Source organism: Anas platyrhynchos, chromosome 3, assembly GCF_047663525.1.
Source record: "Anas platyrhynchos isolate ZD024472 breed Pekin duck chromosome 3, IASCAAS_PekinDuck_T2T, whole genome shotgun sequence".
NCBI classification, from domain to species: Eukaryota; Metazoa; Chordata; class Aves; order Anseriformes; family Anatidae; genus Anas; species Anas platyrhynchos.
In genome coordinates, this window is record NC_092589.1 from 111,171,574 (window position 1) to 111,191,393 (window position 19,820).

At 37.4% G+C, this 19,820-nt stretch overlaps 1 protein-coding gene across 4 annotated transcripts in view; it reads right to left on the reverse strand.

Annotated features, from left to right (window-relative positions):
• The window catches only part of LDAH (lipid droplet associated hydrolase), a 117,691-nt gene that overhangs the window by 54,827 nt on the left and 43,044 nt on the right, over positions 1 to 19,820 (reverse strand). For all 4 annotated transcript variants that reach the window (XM_013093357.5, XM_005012903.5, XM_072036485.1 and 1 more), the window contains one exon: positions 9,037 to 9,206. In XM_013093357.5, coding sequence (XP_012948811.1) covers positions 9,037 to 9,206 — 170 coding nt within the window. The remainder of the gene's footprint in view (positions 1 to 9,036; positions 9,207 to 19,820) is intronic.

The window sequence follows — 19,820 nt, forward strand, 5'->3', positions numbered from 1 at the left end:
CTTCCATTCATTCTTCTTTGGTATACTCCACGATTCAGTTTAGAAGTTAAGATATCAACACCTAAGACACACAAGATCTTGAAAAGTGGCATACTACAACTGGCAATCTTTCTTAACATCAAACTCTGAAAATTCTACATGTTTCTAGTCCTAAAGTTTTGTGTTGCCAAAACATCCAGACTTTTATCATGGTATCTTGGTCACTTGATTCCTCAACGGTTTCTTGCTTGCTACCTCTACAGCTACTATCAAGAACAAGTGTAGACTGCAGACAGAGCAGATGTACCAAATAGAGGCCTGTGGAAATCTTTTACTTTTTTGAGGTGTTCCTACCTTACAGTGAGCAATACTGAATTTCAGTCAGGAGCATGGGCAGCCTGTTGGTCTGAGGCTGACTGCATGGAGCTGCATGGCTAAGCAGAATTACTGAGGACTGAGAGGGAAGAAAACTCCTGCTGCATTTCAGAGACTGGGGATACGACTCAGGCTTTCAGCATTTCTCTCTTTGAAGATGAGAAAAATAAAAAATTCTGGTAATAGTAGAGTGAATAAATTAAAAAGCTGAACATACAATCATAGAATCACAGAAGCATTTAGGTTGGAAAAGACCCTGGAGGTCATCAAATCCAACCATCACTACCACGTCCACCACTAAACCATGTTCCTAAGTGCCACATCCACAAGGTGTCTGCAAAATTAAAAGACAAAAACTTGGAAATTTCTCCAGAAGCAGGTATATGGAGTTACTCAATAATTCTCTCTGGAACCAGTCACAGAGGACAAGTCCAGAAACAGCAGCCAAGTGTGGGACTAGCTAAAAAAAAGGAAATGCTTTTTGTTTTTGAAAGTTTCTGACCAACTTTTTGCCATAAATGAAACACTAAATCTTTTTATTTTTATTTATTTATTTAACAACTTTAAAGCATAAACCCTGTCATCTCATTTTAGAGGGAAGTGGATTGTTAGGCAGATTGTTAGATAATGGCGAGTTACACACTGTTAACCACAACATATTTGGTCAATGTCAGAATCAGAAGTTGGTACCACATGCAATAGATTACCCAATGTATGAATAACAGCTAATTTCTCTGCTTACAACATGAAAGCAGAAAACAGAAAACCAGGCAGACAGAATGCAGTGATGTTCAGGTATCTTCAGAGCACAACAGAAGACTATGTTCAAATTGTTGATCACATTTCAGTTCCTGATACATTTAGTTATTTGCTGATAATTGATAGATCATGCTGCTTTGGCTTTGAAGCCATTTTTTCCTGACAAAAATGATATTATTAGTGTGGGGAAAGATCTATGTCTCTCCCCGGTGAAAGGAAAACACAAAAGCTTTGACTCATTTTTTAGTTTGCCCTGAGGCATTTTTACATCTGTAGATGCACCACAGTTTATTCCTCCTTACATTTTAAGTTTCCTAAATTTTTGGTATCCACATTCTTTTGCCCTCTAAACTGAGAAATGGATTGTTTGTGAAGGGAAGAGCCATTACAGGCCAACCTCCATAGCATGTGGCAATCTCCATGCTGCTGGTTCCTAGGCACAACAAAGGCTTCCAGTGAGTTACTCAACAAATCCTGTCTGCCTGTTGATTGCTCCATTTTCTTAGAGTTTACATTTTTTAAAGCTTTTTTTTTTTTTTTTTTTTGGCGGGGAGAGGTAGAAAAAAATATGACTAGGACCTTTAGGATTACAGTCTGTCATCAAGCCAGTGAAAATAATGGTTGATCGTGGTCTCCTGGCACTCAACCCCATTACACAGTTATCAGCCTTTCACTGATGGGGTCCTGAAGTTTTGTCAAGCTTTTAAATTCAGGCTGGTGGACTTTTAATTGTTTTAGTCGAAAGTCAGTATCTCTCTAACGAATCTTTGCAATGAACTCAGTGGGTACTCATTGCTTTTTGGTTTGCAACCCCCCACCCCAAAGAGAGAAGGTTTTATATTTGCCTTAGGTTTTCATATGAAGATTGTTTTCCTTTTTTCCTTTTATTTTTTTTTAAATCTATCCAGATTTTTTTTTCTAGAAACTCCCTTGATGCTTCAAAGATACAGTATCTTACTTATTTTATTTCGTCAGGTTTAATAAATCATCTGCAGTACTTCTTGTTTTTTCCATATAACAGGGCTGCATAATGTTAGCATATGCACCAAGTTCATATTGCTTGCTTTACTGGCTATTCCAGTAGATTTAATGATATTGCCTGAGGCCTCACTGAAAGAATATACTCCTCCGAACTTTGTCATCTGTTGCAAGGTGGATTATGCAGCCTCTGCAATGTGTACATTGTCAACTAAAGCATATTTTAGTCTAATTGCTGGCTCAGACCACCTGTGTTTCCTTGCATATGCTCCCAAAGGCTTGCTATCTATCAAGAACTGATAGAGAAGTGCCAAATATATATATATATGTTACAGAAACAGTCCAATTCAGGGACCAACTGAAGACATCCATAAAGTTAAATTAACACATATCTCACTGAAGGCAGCTGAACGTAGACTCATGATTAAATCTGCGCAATGTCTCCATCATTTTTTTACTCACTCAACACTTAAAGGTGGATGAAGATGGGTATATATCAACCAGTGCTGTTTGCTTTTTTTTTTTTTTTTTAACATACAGCTCATTTATCTGGAATGGATGGATACTGAAGGAAAAGTAATATATATATATATATCAGACTCAGTATAGTTTTCCATTATGGCCTAGAAATGTGCATCTCTCTTCAAAAGATGTGTATTTATTTGAAACGTACCTATTTACTTGTAAGGTCTGCTAAGTATAGACACTTATTTTCTTCCTGCATAATAATTTTGTCAGTATTGTCATTGTAATTTGGTTACTGTAAGTCTTTTACCCATTTTACTTTTTTATGCTTTTTGCACTGTAATATTTCAGCCTGCATGTCACACAAAAAAACATATAGAGTTTCTCCAGATCTTGATCCCTACTGCTAGACACAATTACATATCCATATCTGACCTACCACTGCAATCCATTAAGGAACTACGAGCGAACAGTTCTCAGCCAGGACAAGTCAAAAGAAAGCTGTACAAACCAAGGACATTTCTTTATGTTTCTGCTGTGCTAGTCTACTGGTGACACCACACACTGGCACACAGGTCTACAAAGCATAATCCTCTGTGTGAGAGAAGACAACATCTCTTCAAGAGACTTCTAGCTAATTTTCTGTTTTATGAAGCCTCACTTAATTTGAGATAAAGTTACTTTTGTAAGAGAGTATTAAAGGTGGTAAAAATGCATTTATTCATTAAGCATGTTTAAAACTTCGTAACTGTGAGCCAGATCATAAAAAGTGAATTTGCCTAGACAACAGCTACACATACTAACTTTGTTAAACAGTACTGTGACATGTAATTTAAATAATCAACATTTGAACTTGATGGAGCTATGTTAAATAAAACCTTCAAAGATGTCATCAAAATTTGTATCCCTGTTTAACTTGTCTGCTTTTAGGTTTTCATTTTCCTCCTACTTCCAAAACTCACTACAGCTTCTAAGCATGTCAGAATCTGCTGAATTAGTGTCCTTTCAGAGATACTTTCTGTCATGATAGCATTACCAGTCTTCTATTTACATATATAGGTTCTAATCTCAGTGAAACAGAAATTGAACAAATGGCATTGCCTTAATTCAGTCTTTCCTTCATCCATTCATGCTGCTGAAAAGATTCTCTTATTATCTCAAAGGTCAGACGTGTTTAGCAGTTCCTGTACTGTTAATAGCTCTAGCAGTTCCCGCACTGTTAATAAATCTCCCTCTTTTAATCTCGCGGTCCCTGTGGATTTCCAGTAATTCTATACTAAAGAATTTTGTTTTCTTGTAGAAATACCAGTGTTTAAAATCATGGTGACTTTTTTTCTTTCCTGTCATTATGAAAGTGCTTCCCAAATTCATAATCAAGCTTTCAACACAACCGAAACTAAATTATTATCTTAATGGGTCACTGGACTGAATTTTGTATCATAATAAATCTCCTGGCAGAGGAATTCTGACACGTTTCTCTCTCTCATGGCCTAATCCTGCTTTCACTGAAGTCAGGGGGAGCTTTCCAAGTACTTCAACAGAAAGGAACTAAGTGTTAATTAGAGATAAAAGAAAACGTAATTCTATTTGAGGCAGAAAGATGTAGGAATGAGAGAATCTCATATTTGTCCGTATGAGATTTTGAACCATTACAAACAATTTACATACTCCTTCCTTCCTCCCCATATGTAACTGCTCTCATCAAACAAAACCTTCTGAACAAGCAAGTGGGATCTCTTTTGCTATGATGGCAAAATATGCACTTACCAATAGGGGCAAAACAAAATTCTCTCCCTGTCTTCTCTCCCAGCTCTTGGGACAACCAAAAACTCTAATGAAGAGAAAAACAAGACACCTACTCGTAGCTTCCATCTTCAGGAAAATGTATTTCAAAAAGATGATCTCTGCCAATAATCTTTGGAAAAGCTTGGATAGCTTACACAATTGATGTTGACCAAGAGACTTGGTATATAGTAAACATGAATAAAAGATATTAAAAAATGGAAATATTCCAGAATAGCTCCATATGTGAGCACATTTGTCCAGAATGAACCCAGAACATATTAAAAACCACTATCTTAATGTATATTGAAAACAGATTAAGCTGTTTCAGAAAAAGACAGTTCAGAATCATATTTTTTGCTTTAAACTTCCTGTTCTATGTTACTGAAAAATATTTTTATAGATGGATGTTCACATATTGTGAGAGAGAGTCAATATGAAGATTTTTTACACTAGTCTATATATTTTCTTTCTTTTCTTCTGTAAGTGAATAATTATTGCATTTTATGTAGCATACAAATATACAATGCAATGAAAACTATCTTCTTTCATTGCCATTTTTCACTGTTTTAATAAAGCTTCTTTTAAAACAAACTTTTAAAAAATGTACAGATAATTTCTCACACATGCTAAAAAAAAAAAAGAAATCCCTGGCTAAGAGATAGCAAAGAGAAGACTATTTCTAAACTTCAATTTCCCTTTCAATGTTGCTATCAGAAGGGTTACATAATGTCTTCTCCCACTAAGATGTGTTACCTAGGGCTCCAGGTAATTGGGAAGAAGCAGGCTTCTAGACAAAAGGGAGAAAAAAAAGCTAACAGAGTCATGACATCTGCCATTCTGTTGTGTACCTGTAGGCCATCCATGTTTCCACGCAAGCTGCTAACAACAGATGGAACACAGCCTTTTGGTTCAGGCATGAAACCAGAAAATGAGGACTACATATGTTGAACCAAAGGTGTGATCTAGGGGAGCATAGAGGCCAATAAAAGACCCAATTACTAACAGTGCATTCAACTTTGGAATGACAGAAGAGCTAGTCCAATATATGCTAAATTTTAAAAAGAATGATAAAATACATTTCTAACTTTTTGTAACATCAGAAGTAACAACAATAATGTTTTAGAGATGACAGCGCCATCTCTTTTTTTATATAAATATTTTGAAAAAGAAATACAGCTACCAGGCACATATAGGAGTATCACCTAAAATATCTGTATTCAAAAATGCTCCAACAAAATGCTTTCCATTGAGGTCATTAGATCTCACTGATAATATCAATGATGGGTGAGAAGAACATATTTATATGAATTAGAAACTGGCTAAGAGGGCAGAAAATGCACAGATGGGATATATAGGCAATTCAGTAGTGCAGAACATTAACCTGCTCTGGGTGGCCCTGCTGGATCAGGGGTTGGACCAGATGGACCCAGAGGCCCCTTCCAACCTCAGCCATTTTGTGATTCTGTGATGTTTTGTTAGCTATTAGTTATAAGATCAGCCAAGTCCTAGCAATACCCAATATTCTTTGGCATCACTGAGACATAGCAGCAAAGAATGGTTTTGAATAATATATTTCAGAAATTTTATTTGCTTTAACAGACACATACTAAGAGGGTTTAAAAACTTTCTTTTCGGTGAGTTTTAAAGGAAGAACAATGTTTACATTGTATGATGGTTTCATTTATTGTTGTTAATTCGCTACCACAAAGATGCTGGCATTTCAATAGCATCATCCCTAATGGAAGACGAATGCTGTAACAGAATGAATTTCATTAGCAAGGAAATATGTCAATCTTTTGATTAAATTAACAAAGCGAATACTTTAGGAAACAGTAGTGTCGTCAGCAAAGCACATGGAAACAGTCAAAGAAAGGATTTGTATTTCAGAAGAGAAAGCCTGGAGGTTGTAGAGTATTTATGAGTTAGGCTCAAGCTTCAACAACTGAGAAAATCATTTTGTCACTCAGTTTCACTTTTCAGTTCTGCTATCTGAATGAAGAAGGTTATGAGGTTAAGACCAAACATCAAATAAGTTGCAGCGTACATTATTGCATTTCTCCATCTCAAAAGAGTAAGGACGATTAACACTTTTCCTTCCCTGTAAGAAAAAATTAGAGAAGTCTGAAAAACTCTGGATGATCCATTTTCTGCAAAGAGCTGAATCTTCAAAGACTCGATGCCCACCATGGTAATAGAGAAGTGTCCATGGTTCCATGTATACCAGCAAATAAAACAACCAGGAGCTATTCCCCGCTCCTGAGACTGAACAGGATGACATGGGATGGTCTGTCACGACATGGCTGAACTCCCCCCACCTAAAAACAGGCTGTTTGCATCCAGGCTAACTACTGGGAATAGTCCTAGTCTTTTTTCAGGCCCAGACCCGTGCCAGGGTGCAGTCTGTGAGTTGCTGGCTGCTCAGGGCCAAAAGTCTCCTGGGGCATGGTCCAAGAGGGGCATGGCAGATCTGGCTGCTTCCTAGCGCTCAAACCATGCAGCAGCTTCATTTAGTTACAAGCACAGATGTAACCTGTGTTGCACTTTTCTACTAATGAGGCTTAATTAACAGTATCTATCTGAGACAATAAGTTAAGGAGGCTCCTGAAGAAACCATTAACAGAAGCTGCCCTGAGAGTCAAAAGGAAACCAGGGCTGGGCTGCAAAATCAAATTTATCCCAGGGGTAAATTGGCAATTCCTGTTTAAACTCTCTTTCAATAAAAAAAAAGCACTATTTCATAGAAATACAGCAAAGAAAATTAAAAAAAAATAACAATACCTCATTAACCTGCAGAGCACAGGGGCCCCAGTCAAAAAAGACAGCTGAAGAGCCACCAAGAAGGACAGAAGAGAAGGCAGTACCTCATCCTTTTCATGCCTACTAGCTTAAGCTCATCAGGTTCCCTCATCATTGCACAGGAGAGGGAAAATCTAGTCTACATTTGGCTAGATTATCAAAGGGTATTATTTAAACTGGGTAACAAAAATCAAGCCTGCAAAACCTACATTCCAAATACAAACGTTTACTGAGTTATTTGAACACCAAATACAACACATTAACCTCTAGCTCAGAATAATAAACTGTAAGCAATCAAAGGCTTTTAGAAGCAGAGAATTTAAGACCAAAACCAAAACTCATATAATAAAAGAATATCACATAAGAACTACACAAAAATAAAATCAAATGATCTAGCTACTAAAATACACATATGTGCTCAAAATCTTGTGGGAATCAAATATTCCAGTAAAAATAAAGGGAGAGATGGAAACACAAGTTTCTTATTATCACACTTCATATGTTATAAAACCTAACAGTTAACTTATTTTTGGCAAAGGGACAAAGGTTGCACAACACTCTGGCTTACACAAATATTTTCTATTGTTAAATGCATCTTAAATGTAGCTTGTCATATATTAACTTTATGCACACAGTGCACCACACAGTCTAAGTGTGTCCCAAAGATACCTAAGTTTCAAAACATTGATGAATATCAAGCTGCCAACATCCAGTGGGTCAGGTGTAAAAAAATTGCTCAACAATTCAGTTTAATTGAAACCAGATAAAACCCTTTGTGTCATAAGGACTGTACAGATGTTGACCAAAGAAAAGTTGATATTTTTGGACAAATTACTGCATATGATATTTTCTAGAACACTCCCTCTTGAAAAGATAAAACAGTAATAAAAGTTTTCCCCTCCAGAAAAGCATGTTTATAATCACTAAGTGAAATACGCTTGGGGAAATATATCAGGTTAACCTCATGTTTCACTTTTTTAGTTGCTGTTTTCTTTAAATGAAAAAAAAAAGTGCTGTGGAAATGGTTATGAAGAAGTGGAAGAACCTACTCACGCATATATTAAATACAGACTATACACTAACACTGCACTTCATTCCACTGAAGAGAATATGATGTAAAGGAAAAGCTAATGATATAGCAAGAGTGAATACTTAAATACAAATAAATTCAGTATTCTTCATTTGTTATCCACTGGGAAAGTGAGTTATTGCTGAGCACTAACAGTTCGTTAACTGCAAGCTGTGAGAACTATGTCCTGCCTTTGCCTTGCAACTGCTTTACAGTAACAAAGAAAAGTGTTTAGATACCCAATGACAAGAACACACAGTAACACCTCCCGTTCTTGTCAAGTTACACAAACCAAGGCTGAGCTGCAGAAGCAGTGATATTTGCATATACATTCAATTTTAAAAACAAAGTACTTTATAGCAGTACTCATTACAATTTGTATTATTATTCTCTTCCATACATTTCCCCATCTAGAATTAGCAATCTGCTTGCCTTGAGATAAGAAGCTACTATTAAAATCATAACCAGTCTTCATTTTTGGTGCAGTAACGTAATGTAATTACCAGGTATCTAGTACCTGTTTATAAATGATTTAAAGATGAAAAGACAAGTCCTGAAGATATTTATCACCATTACTAATCATTTATATATTACATGGGCATTTAGAAGTCCAAATTCAAAATAAGACCTTTATTTTACACCAAAATACTTAATTATATTTTATTAGGCTTAGTCATTAATGTTTTTATTTCATTTTAGTAAGAACTAGGATCAAAAGCTTACTTACAGCAGAATATAGCTTTCATAGGAAAGGTATGGAGTCACCCATAGGCTAAGTATGTACTCTGCTTTGCTAATAATACAACTCCCATTCTGTAAGGTTGATGTACCTGAAGTTCTGATGCTCGCTTCATCATCTCCAGTGTGATGTAGCAACCAATAGAATGAGCGATCAGTACCAGCTTTATATCTTTTGATACATTCTTTTTGATGAAGTTCAGCTTATGTTCTACTTGTCCGTTGAGTCCAAAAACATCCTCCAGTTCTTTAATATCTGTGTCTGAAACATAAGAGAAAAAAACAACTTTCTTTTAATAGTGGAAGTGTCAGGTGTCTCATTTTTCTTCACGTCTTTGGAAAACTCTGAAATAAATATTTTTTTAAATAAAAAATTGATATTAACACAGGTGGTAAATATAGACTGTTGATAGATGTATATGGGATGTGAAGACATATATAAACTGGACAACTAGGGACGGTACAGAAACACATGGAACTTGATGGTCCATCATCTAGCATTGTGCTCCCTCTCTTTCGGCACAAGACCAACCTCAAGGTGTTCGATCAGCTTAAATCAATCCAACTTCATATTGCAAGATTGAGACCTACAACAACATTGCCCAGCAACAAGTCCTTTCACTCAAGACAAACTATCATCCACATTAATCATACACTGAGGATTTTCAGATATCCAAAATCTCCTGTCTTAAAACAAATATGCAGAAAAAAAGTCCAACAGAATAGGGAAAAATATGAAATGCTCTGTGCCAACATAGAGCACTAGCACTTACATAAACTACACATATTTAGGCAGGTTCTTATCATTATCAATCCAGCTACAAAGAGAAAGATCATGTTACAGTTTCAGGGTTTCAGGTTATTTTGCAAACTCATTCATGTTTTGTCAAGGACCTCCTAGAGGAGCTCAGGAAATCACTTAGGATGAGAACTTCACTTGCTTTCCAGCCAGCCAGCAAGACCAGGATAATCTGGTGCCTGTAACAATTTGCAACATTATTTTTATACAAAAATAAAAAAAAACATGAGCACTAGCTCATGAGATGTGAAAGTTCTTGAAAGTTCTAAGTCTTAGATGTAGAGCTTAGGGATATGGTTTAGTGGGGACTGTTAGTGTTAGGTCAGAGGTTGGACTCTATGATCTTGAGGTCTCTTCCAACCTAGAAATTCTGTGATTCTGTGTGATTCTGTGTAAGGGGACTCACAGGTCTTTGATCTGCTAGAACAGTACTCTACACTCTACACTGAAAGGTACATTAAAATACACCTGTTTAAGTTTTTGTACAGAACAGAATGCAAGAATACTGAAAAGAAAAAAAAAAAAAAAAGAAAAATGAAAGGCAGAAAGCATGAAGGAACACTGAATCATAGAATATCCTGAGTTGGATGGGACCCACAAAGATCACTGAGTCCAACTCCTGGGTCCACAAAGGACCACACAAAAAAACAGACTCTGTATCTGAGAGCACTGTCCAAATGCTTCTTGAGCTCTGGCAGGCTCAGTGCCGTGACCACTGCTCTGGGGAGCCTGTTCCAGTGCCCGATCACCATCTCGGTGATGAATGTTTTCCTAACACCCAGCCTGAACCAACCTTCAGAGCTTCAAGCTATTTCCTCAAGTCCTAGGAACATATTTGGAGATGCCCATGTACTAATATCGCTTGATCCCTTAAACCCATGCCGTTACCTCAGAGCTCAATGCCACACTCCTGCTTAACCTCCTGATCTGTTACACTGCTTACACGTTGACTTGCAATGCAGCTTTAGTCTGGAAGGGGCCAAATCTCCAGGCAGCAAGTTTCAGACACAGGATGGGGAATCAGGAATCTATGTGCTGTGTGTAGAACCGTAGCGCCCTTATGGATCTACGGTTCTACACAGCACATAGATTCCTGGCAAAAAACACCCATTTATAACCATTCAGCTACCAGATGTGGTGCACATACAGCCCTTACTGGTCCACCAAGTATTAGGTGTTTCAGTTCCCACTCTGCTTCTTTTGATGCCTTCTACATCAGTTCCTTGTGCAAGAAACAGATGTGGAAGAAGTATCCATCAGGCAGAAATGCTGCATGGACACACATTAAAGAGTCTGGGAGGCATTCAGAAAGTACTATAAGAGAAAGTTAGCTCGCAGTGGAGACCCATTTCAGGTGTAGCTGGTTTTGTACCTGCTTGAAGAAGGTGCTAACAGAAACCGTTCCACCTATGACTCTGAACATACATTACCAAATTACACAGACTGACTGCTCTTTTAATATGTGTGCAATAAATTTGATGGCAATTGGTCAGAAACCTCAAATGCTAAGAATCACTAACTCGAATGTACTGAGGTTGCTGGGGTTTTGACAGCAACGGTATTAACTGGTAGCCTAAGTGGGTTGGGATTACATTGCCTTTTTGATCTGTATAAAACACAATGTTTTGAAGCAAAATAATTGCTGAAGAATATCACAGAATCACAATATGTTCTGATGCCTTTTTTTCTGAGCTTAAAATATTACCACAGAGGTAACAACAAGCAAATTTGTCTTCAGCTTATTTAGTATTTCTACTAAAAGTACTAATGATCATAACCCAGCATAATTTATAGTAGTTTACTCTAAATGAAAAAGAAATTTACTAAAACACACTCAGAGAATGCAAAATTAGATTAGAAGTAATATATTAACTATTAGGCTTTCTACAAGTAATGGAAAACAAAAACTTGTTCTGTTTTCCAAAACCCTAAGGCCAGAACATTGTTTTTAATCTTAGTTTCTATTTTTAGCAAGAGCTACTTTTTATTTGTTTATACAGCAGCTTAACCCCATGCAGGCGTGGGCTGTCTACATCGTAAGTCTAATTAAGGGTATGTATAACACACACAAAACACAGAATACTAGAAATACGGTGACCCACTGGATACAGCAACAAGTGACAGAGTATGTTTCATTCAGCATATATATTACCATGTGTTGGGTTGAAGAGATTAATTCTCCTCTGTAAACATTTGCTACCATTCCCATGCTTTATTTCTCAGGCACTGCCATCTCCAGTGATTTATCAGCAAGCCTTTTAATGTTTGACATTCCATTCATAGCCTTCGTTCTTGAAAATAATGGATTTTACAAGAATTTCAGCTTACTTCTAGGTTAGAGGAATAGAAAAGGACGCAAAGTAGGTGTATAAGCCTTCTAGAGAACCTCTCATGGTTCTCAACACCAGAGAAACCAAGCAGAAAAGAAAACAAATTTTATTTGTAGTATTCATACAATCTCGTGACTTTGAAGCCAATCTTATGATTCCCTTGTCAATATAGACGATGGAAAATCAAGCTTGCCCAGGTTAATGGCAACGTTTGACTACACAAATTCAGAATCTGCTACAAGAGACATGTTGAAAATCACTGCAATGCTATTAATAACCAATACAGCAAATACAGCCTGGCCCAGTCTCAACATTATCAAAGTTGTCTAATATATTTAATCAGTTACACCTGTTTATTAAACATCAGATATCTAATTTAATATATAGTTACCTAGTAAATAGCAGTGTGGAGACCCAGGGCAACATATTCAGGGCTATTACTGATTTCATTAGTGATGTGTCTGTTCAGAACCATTTTTGCTGCCAAAGTAAGCACCCCAGGGAGGGATATGGGTCAAGCCTGTACGGATTAAGAGAAGAGAATAAGGCCTTTTCCTCCTCTTGTTTGCCCAGACTTGAGTTTAGGACTTCAGCATATTGAAAATTAGTCCTGACAGCCAGTGCTGACTCAACAGAATTGTTCTGAAGTTTAATACAATTTTTCCTTTTCTTCTGAAACACTGGTTTGTTGCCAAAACGAATCACATTGGCATTAATTCTAGAAAAGCCACCCTGGAGGATGAGCATGCAGTGCGTGGTCTGGAGATGCATGCGCCAACCTCCAGTTATCCCAGACTGACCCAGCTCTCTTTTATCAGGTGAACTACACTTTCACAGAATCTCTATGGAAATACACGTTCTATTTTACTTCTGGACAAATATAAAATTGCCAATGTTTCATGTTAGTTCATGTTTCCCCAACGCAAATGTTGTGCTTATAATAGCCCAAAATATGTGGAGCTGGGCTGTGTCTCAGGTCTGAAAGATTTATTTATTTATTTTATGGAATAAAATTGTCCGGGGATTTTCCAAAATCAACACGAATTTCTTGGGTGGAGGAGCTTAAATGGGTTCTTTATATAAGCAAACAGACTTGCACAAACACACTGGCAGTCAGCTCTCCAATGGCTGTACATCAGAGAAGGGACCGGAGGGTGAGTTACTTCACCTCAGGTGTGGAATAAACGGCATGGCTGAAATAGAGCTCATTTAAGCTGTTTTCAGATAGTAGAAATTATCCTACTTGAACCGTAAGCTGAAGACACCCCATCTGGGCCAAGACATGTGATTTCAAGACTTTATTTAGCTGAAGTGTATTAAAAGAAATACTGTATTTCTTTATTTTCTTTGGCAAAGCATTAATCTTCTGATGTGCTTTTGGAAAAACAAATGCGCAATCACTTTAATGAATCTCTTTCTCTGACCTCTGCTAAACCCAGTGTCAGAAAACAATGATAGATTAAAATAAAGTGTTTGCTCTAAGATAGTCGACAAGTTAATCTTGCTAGGGAAGAGGACTTCAGTTTTCAGGGAAATAACAGAGAATTTTGTTTGTTTTTCTGCTGTGTATGCAAGGGAAATTCTCAGGCAAGAAAAAAAAAGCATATCTGTTAAATGAGCAGCCTCATGTAGATCAAACATCCTCCAAGTTATGAAGCAGAAACCAACCAACCAAACAAGCTTACAAATATGTTTAACATTTCTTGTAGCAAGACAAAAGACTAACCACATCACTGACCTAATACAAACATGGACTGCTTCAGGTAGCATCTTAAGAAAAAAAAATCCTGCTTTATGAACAACCTGAAGTCTAATCACAAATGAATCACAATTAAAAGAATCAATGAAATGACTAATCTAACTGATTTTGCTTGGTTATTATGAATCTATAAAATTGCATTTGACTTAAGTCTCATGTTGGTGCCTTGTTTCCAAAAAAAAAAAAAAAAAGTTTCTGCTTCTTGGCTTTTCTTTAATCATAGGAAGGATAACTGCATGGGAAAACAGAAGACAAAGTGACAGAATTTGTTTCAGATTCTGAAAGATGAACACTGCTTTTCTTTATAATACTGCATTGCAAGTCTGGCTTTCACAAAATGAAAGCCTCCACCTCCTCTGCAAAGAAAGGATGGGAGAGAAATTGCAGACACCGATCTTTCCATAAATGCTGGCATGTAGCTGGAGGTGCCAACAGGAGACCAATGAAGGAGACCCTGAAGAAAGAACAACAGGGTTTTTCTTTATTCCTAGGGACATATTGCCATGAAAATGGCATCGAGCTTGTGACCAGGGTATCCATACACTGCAATGTTATTGCTAGCGAGACCCATAAGGTGGTGTAACCCCAGGAATGAGATGATTCCTGTCTTGAATAAACCCAAGGAGCTTGCTTGTTACCTAAAAGGCAGGATAAATCTTAGTGGGTAAGTACCAGTAAGGTGACCAAGGCAAGCTTCTATGACTGGGACGAGGCTCTTTGCTCCGTGGCCTACACTGAGGGAGCCATTAAAGCAAAGAGGAAGATTGGTGTTCCAGAAGGAAAATGTTGTGAATGACCTTGTGACATGAACCAGATGGTGTCCAAACAAGGAACAGTGTCACTGAATCTGGTGTCAGGGCCTGTGTAAAAAGGTGACTTGGAATTATATCTGAAGGAAAGAGAGGAAAAGAAAACCCTGCCCTACCTGCCTTTCATCTTTCTCTTCACTACTCGTTTGCTCCAGGAGGTAGCAATAGGATATCTAAGGACAAACTCTGATGGACCTAGGACGGGGTCAAGAATTTTCATAACTGATTTTTTTACAAGATAAAGACAAGTTTGGATCTGGAAACTGAGCTCAGGGGTTGGAAAGGGGTTCACTCAGCCTCTTCTTGCAGCTCCTGTCAGGTGGGTGCTATCACCTTAATGCTTGCTGTTAGCAGTAAGGAGATAAACAAGTTTCAGTGCATGAAAATGCAGTAACATCACAATAAATCGATCTTTGTCTTCATGTAGATTAATCTTTGTCTTCACATGGCAGGAAGAAAGCAGCTCTACAACTGATTACTTAGGAGGACTACCTGTTAAACAGGGTTGCACAGTCAGAAGTCTAATTCTGTAAATTAAATAACCTATTGGTTGATTTTGTTCTTGTAGCAAAATATAGCAATTCCTCACCACTGAATAATGCCATCTGAAATGTTTAAACAGAACAGTGTGCTTAAAAACTGAGTGTTCTGGTTTGTGAGTCTAATTTCAGAATATCTTTTAGAAAATACATCCCCTGAAGATATATTGCTTAGAGCCTGAATGCTTCACCCAATCTTTCATTTGATTATTGAAGCCTGGATAATTTGTATCAGCAAGTGATAAAATGCCAAAGAAGTGGGATGGAAACCGTGAAAGAATGCTCAATAAATACCAAAGAACTCCTACTGACACCAGGAACCAGGTCTTAAAGCATTGTGTTTTAGATTAACCCTTAGACCTTCATCTGGCCCTAGTACCCTCAGGAACTGTTCATGCAACTTTTAAGATAAACACACCACTCATTAGTGTTTATTGAAGTAATTACTTTTTGTAAAGGTATCCTCCACAAATAAATTACCATGTACTCAAGACACTGAAATGGTCATAGGTATTATTTTCTTTATTAGAAAAATAACAAGACCTTAATTTACAAATTAAACTACCGATTTCCTTTACTATCTACATACCTATTGCTGGGACACTTATTTAACACCTAATCTGTTTTTGAAAGGAAGCTGTATCGTAATTAAATTAGTACCAGCATAGTCTGACCAAATGAACTAATAAACATGTGAAATACTAAAAAACAGTTTTGATTAAAAACATACTACAGTATACTGAACTTACTAAATGAAGATGTCTGTGAGAGACTTCTTTTCATTTTGCATTCCCAGTCTTGCTTCCCTCTGGTTAAAGCAACTATCACTGAGGTATAATGAGATAACAGTGCAAGGCTTGAGATAAATGTTGTTGCTTGTCTCTATTTTTGGCAAGGCAAGCACCATTAAACAGTGTTTTATTGTGTGGTTTTATGTCAAACTGTACCTCCATTATCACTTTTACATGCATAAACCAAATCTAATATGTGTGTTCTACATAAATGGGCTCTTTTCTCTTTCTGAAGGATTGCATTTTACTGTCAAACTGAACAACTACAGAAGTGTAATTTAAAACAATTTTCAATATCGTTATCAAAAAAGTAACAAAAAGCAAAGTAAAACAACGCAAAAAAAAAAAAAAAAAAAAAAACTTGGCAGGGGAGGGGTTAGAGGGACCATCACTGTACAGGAACAGATCTAAATTTCCATCATAGAGTAATTTCAAGGAGCAAAAGCAAAGAGGTCTGAGCTGCTGGGAAGCTGATTTTTCACGTTCATTTTCTTGTGAATTCCTTGCTTCACTTGCCCACACAAACACAACAGGAAGGGACTTCCTCACTATGGCCAACCGCTGCATAAGATGTATCTTGATATAGGACCAAGTATTAAATTCACTATGACTCTATTAATCTCAGGATGATTTGGTTGATTTCTTGTTTGTTTGTTTCATTTCTAAGCAGCTGTTTTGAAGGCAGAAGGCTACTTGGGTTATTACAGCTCTCAGCAGACCTAATTATTTTGAATAGCAAAACTTGCAGCACCATTTTCATTAGTTGCATTGACTGTAAAAGTGAAGTAAGGTCAATGCACCCGGTATCCCACTTTGCACATCACTTCACTTTGCAGAATATCCTCCACAAGACAACTAACTGCAGAACACAAAAAAGCAATGTTATGTCCTTAGTTTATTATAAGTTAGGCTTTTATCTAGGCTTTACTCATCTTTTTTCCAGTTCTGAAGTCATTTCATGTCTGGACTTGCATATCTACACTTGCAAAGCAACAGACAACAAATAGTTTCAGTGCTGATAAGCCTTCAAAATCTTCCAGCAATTCTCCCTTTTCCAGTAATTCCAAAATAAATAATATCTACCACTGCTGGTTAAGGAAGAATCACTGAGCATAGCCCAAATCACTGAAATACACTGGACTACATACCATTAAACAGGTACAAAACCAAACCAGTAACATCATTATAGTGGAACCCCTGAACGTATTACTTTAGTTAGGGTTGCTGAGGTCTCTGGACATTGCAGAGTAACTCCACAGCAAAGACATGCCATGACAACAGCTGTCAATGTAACAAGGCTCAGCCTTTCCATTCCAGGTGCTGAAGGGGAACATCACAGGAAAAAAAAAAAAAAAAAAAAGAGAGACAGAGAGAGGCATTATGAAGAAAGCAAGAAGTAGCCTTGCACTGGCATAGCTATCATACACAGTGATAAGAAGCAGAGCTCATGTCCTTGAAAATACAATGGTTGAGAAAATGAAGTCATTCACAAGATCTTCAGGGAAATGTCTGCCACAAGGTGTGCACTGAACTCAGAAGGGCACATTCTGACTGAGCTTCTGGAAGGGAACATCGTACCAGTAGTGCATGTTCAAACAACAGAGAGAAAATATTATAATTTCCATTATCTTGTTGATATGCTGAGCTAGGCTGCAAAAATCAGTCTAGGTCCACTAGCTCTCTCCCACTCCCCCAAAAGTCTGCTTTCCTTGCTTTGCTGGACTGGCAGGTGGTACTCTTCCAGATGTCCACCTTGAGTGTTTCCCTTAGGAATACTCATTTCACATATGGTCTGAAATAATATCACCCAGTTTTACAAGGGCAAATGTGTTTCACTGGTATTTGAATTATCTTGCACCATCAGCCTGAGGAATGTGATGCATGAGTCTATCCAGGAAAAACACACAGGGCGTTGTTCCTTAAGGTAATTCCTTACTGCAAAGCACATGAGTATCAAGATCTTTTTGTGTTTGGTTATATCTAACATCTTCCAATTTAACATGGGGAAAATTTAGTCTTGAAACTAAGGCACAGAGCTTTCTTACTGGATGAAGCAACAAAAAGCAACTTCAGTATATAACACACTCTCACAACAACTTCTGTTTGTACAGCTTGACAATGGAAGAAAAACTAAATAATGATTCCTGCACATCACCAAGGCTGCCTACATGAAGCATGATAATAAGAGGCATAGAAAGGGCAGTGGCAATTGTACAAGGGTTGAAATGAACAAAAAACAATGAATGTAATTTCATAGGAATGGATTCAGTAGGTGTATGATAAATAAAACATTGTGCCGTAGTAGGCAAGTCTAACAGTCACACCTATTGAAAACAGCACTTCAAAACTTTGGGAAGTTTAAACAGATACAAGTAGAGAAAAGAGGGACTAAGAGCAAATAAAGGAGAGTCGAAGCTTGGAGTGAAGACAGACAGCAGGCCAAGGAAGACAACCCATGTTATTCCACAGAAGAGGGAGTAAAAAGAATTATATTAAAAGTGTGAGAAAATGGCAACGAGTACAGAACAATATTAAGAGGTGGAAGGCTGAACAAGCAAGCAGATAAGAAGGTATGTGGATAGGTAGTTATATAGTAACACAAGTAGCAATACAGAATTTCAACATTACAGCGACTTACAGGAAGGTAGAACTGGATAGATCAATGGGTGATGTTTTCTGAAGCACTCAACTGAAAGCAACTCAAATGTAAAACCGTATGTAAAGGCAAGTTGCTTTTCTGAAGCAACTCAACTTCTGCTGAAGCTAAAACTTTTGATTTGTTAGGCCATATCTGATTTTTCTTGAAAATCCATCCCAAAATCTTATGTAGAACTGATAAAGACAAAGACCGAAATGTTCAAGTAAGTGTAAGTCTTTAGAGTAACATTAAACTAACGGTAATACACTTCTTAACTACTTTAGCTACAATAACGGTGTTTGGATGGCATTCAGTATAAACTTCGGGCTTTTTCTTTACTCTTGCATATATTCATCTCAGATGATACTACACTACTAGGATACTGTACTGATACTACATAAAGTAGTTTGTATCTCCACCTGTCCATGGAAATGTTAAATTTAGTGTACAGAATAACCACCTGCAGTAAGCAGATTCCGATTACCTAACAGTGCTGTCTAGCACCCTTCTTATTTTAAGGAGTAAACAACCCACTTAGGAAAGCACAACGTTTTTCCATCTTTAACCTGTGTACTTCCAAACTCTCAGATGATATGTTTTCAAAATCATATCTTAGATTCCCTGATGCTGTAAATTAGTGCCATGCCAGTGGCTGCATCACTTTATTGTAGGTGAGAACATGACCCCATGCTACCAGCACTGCAGGTTGTACAGCATGAAATGTTTGCAAAACAGTACTGCAGAGCAACCTCACAGTGCTCAGTCAGTGCTTCTAATCATTCCCTGCCTCAAAAAGCCTACCATGTCTCTGCTGGGTCTCCTCTTTGCACAAGGTGAGCACACTGACAGCAAAGGGAAGCAGCCGTGATCCCCACTGGAAGCGAGGGCAACAGGGGCTTTGCTGCTGACTGCTGTGACATCAAGTGACATTTGCAGCCTGGAGGTTCCAGTTCTCTGCTCTGATACTTCCCACCTAGCTACATGTTCGAATCAACTGAACTTGTGAGGAATCAGTGGAAAAGGACATGATTTTGGTTCAGGAGCACTTCTAACTCTGTCTTTCATTACTTCCCGCAACATAAGGCAAAAGAGAAATGGACAAAACATTGTATGTAAAAGCCTGAATTTATGAAAATCAGTAGCAAGGCTGAGAAGAGAGAATAGAATATATAGAGAGAATAGCTTGTACTTTCTTGAAATAGGGCAGCTTT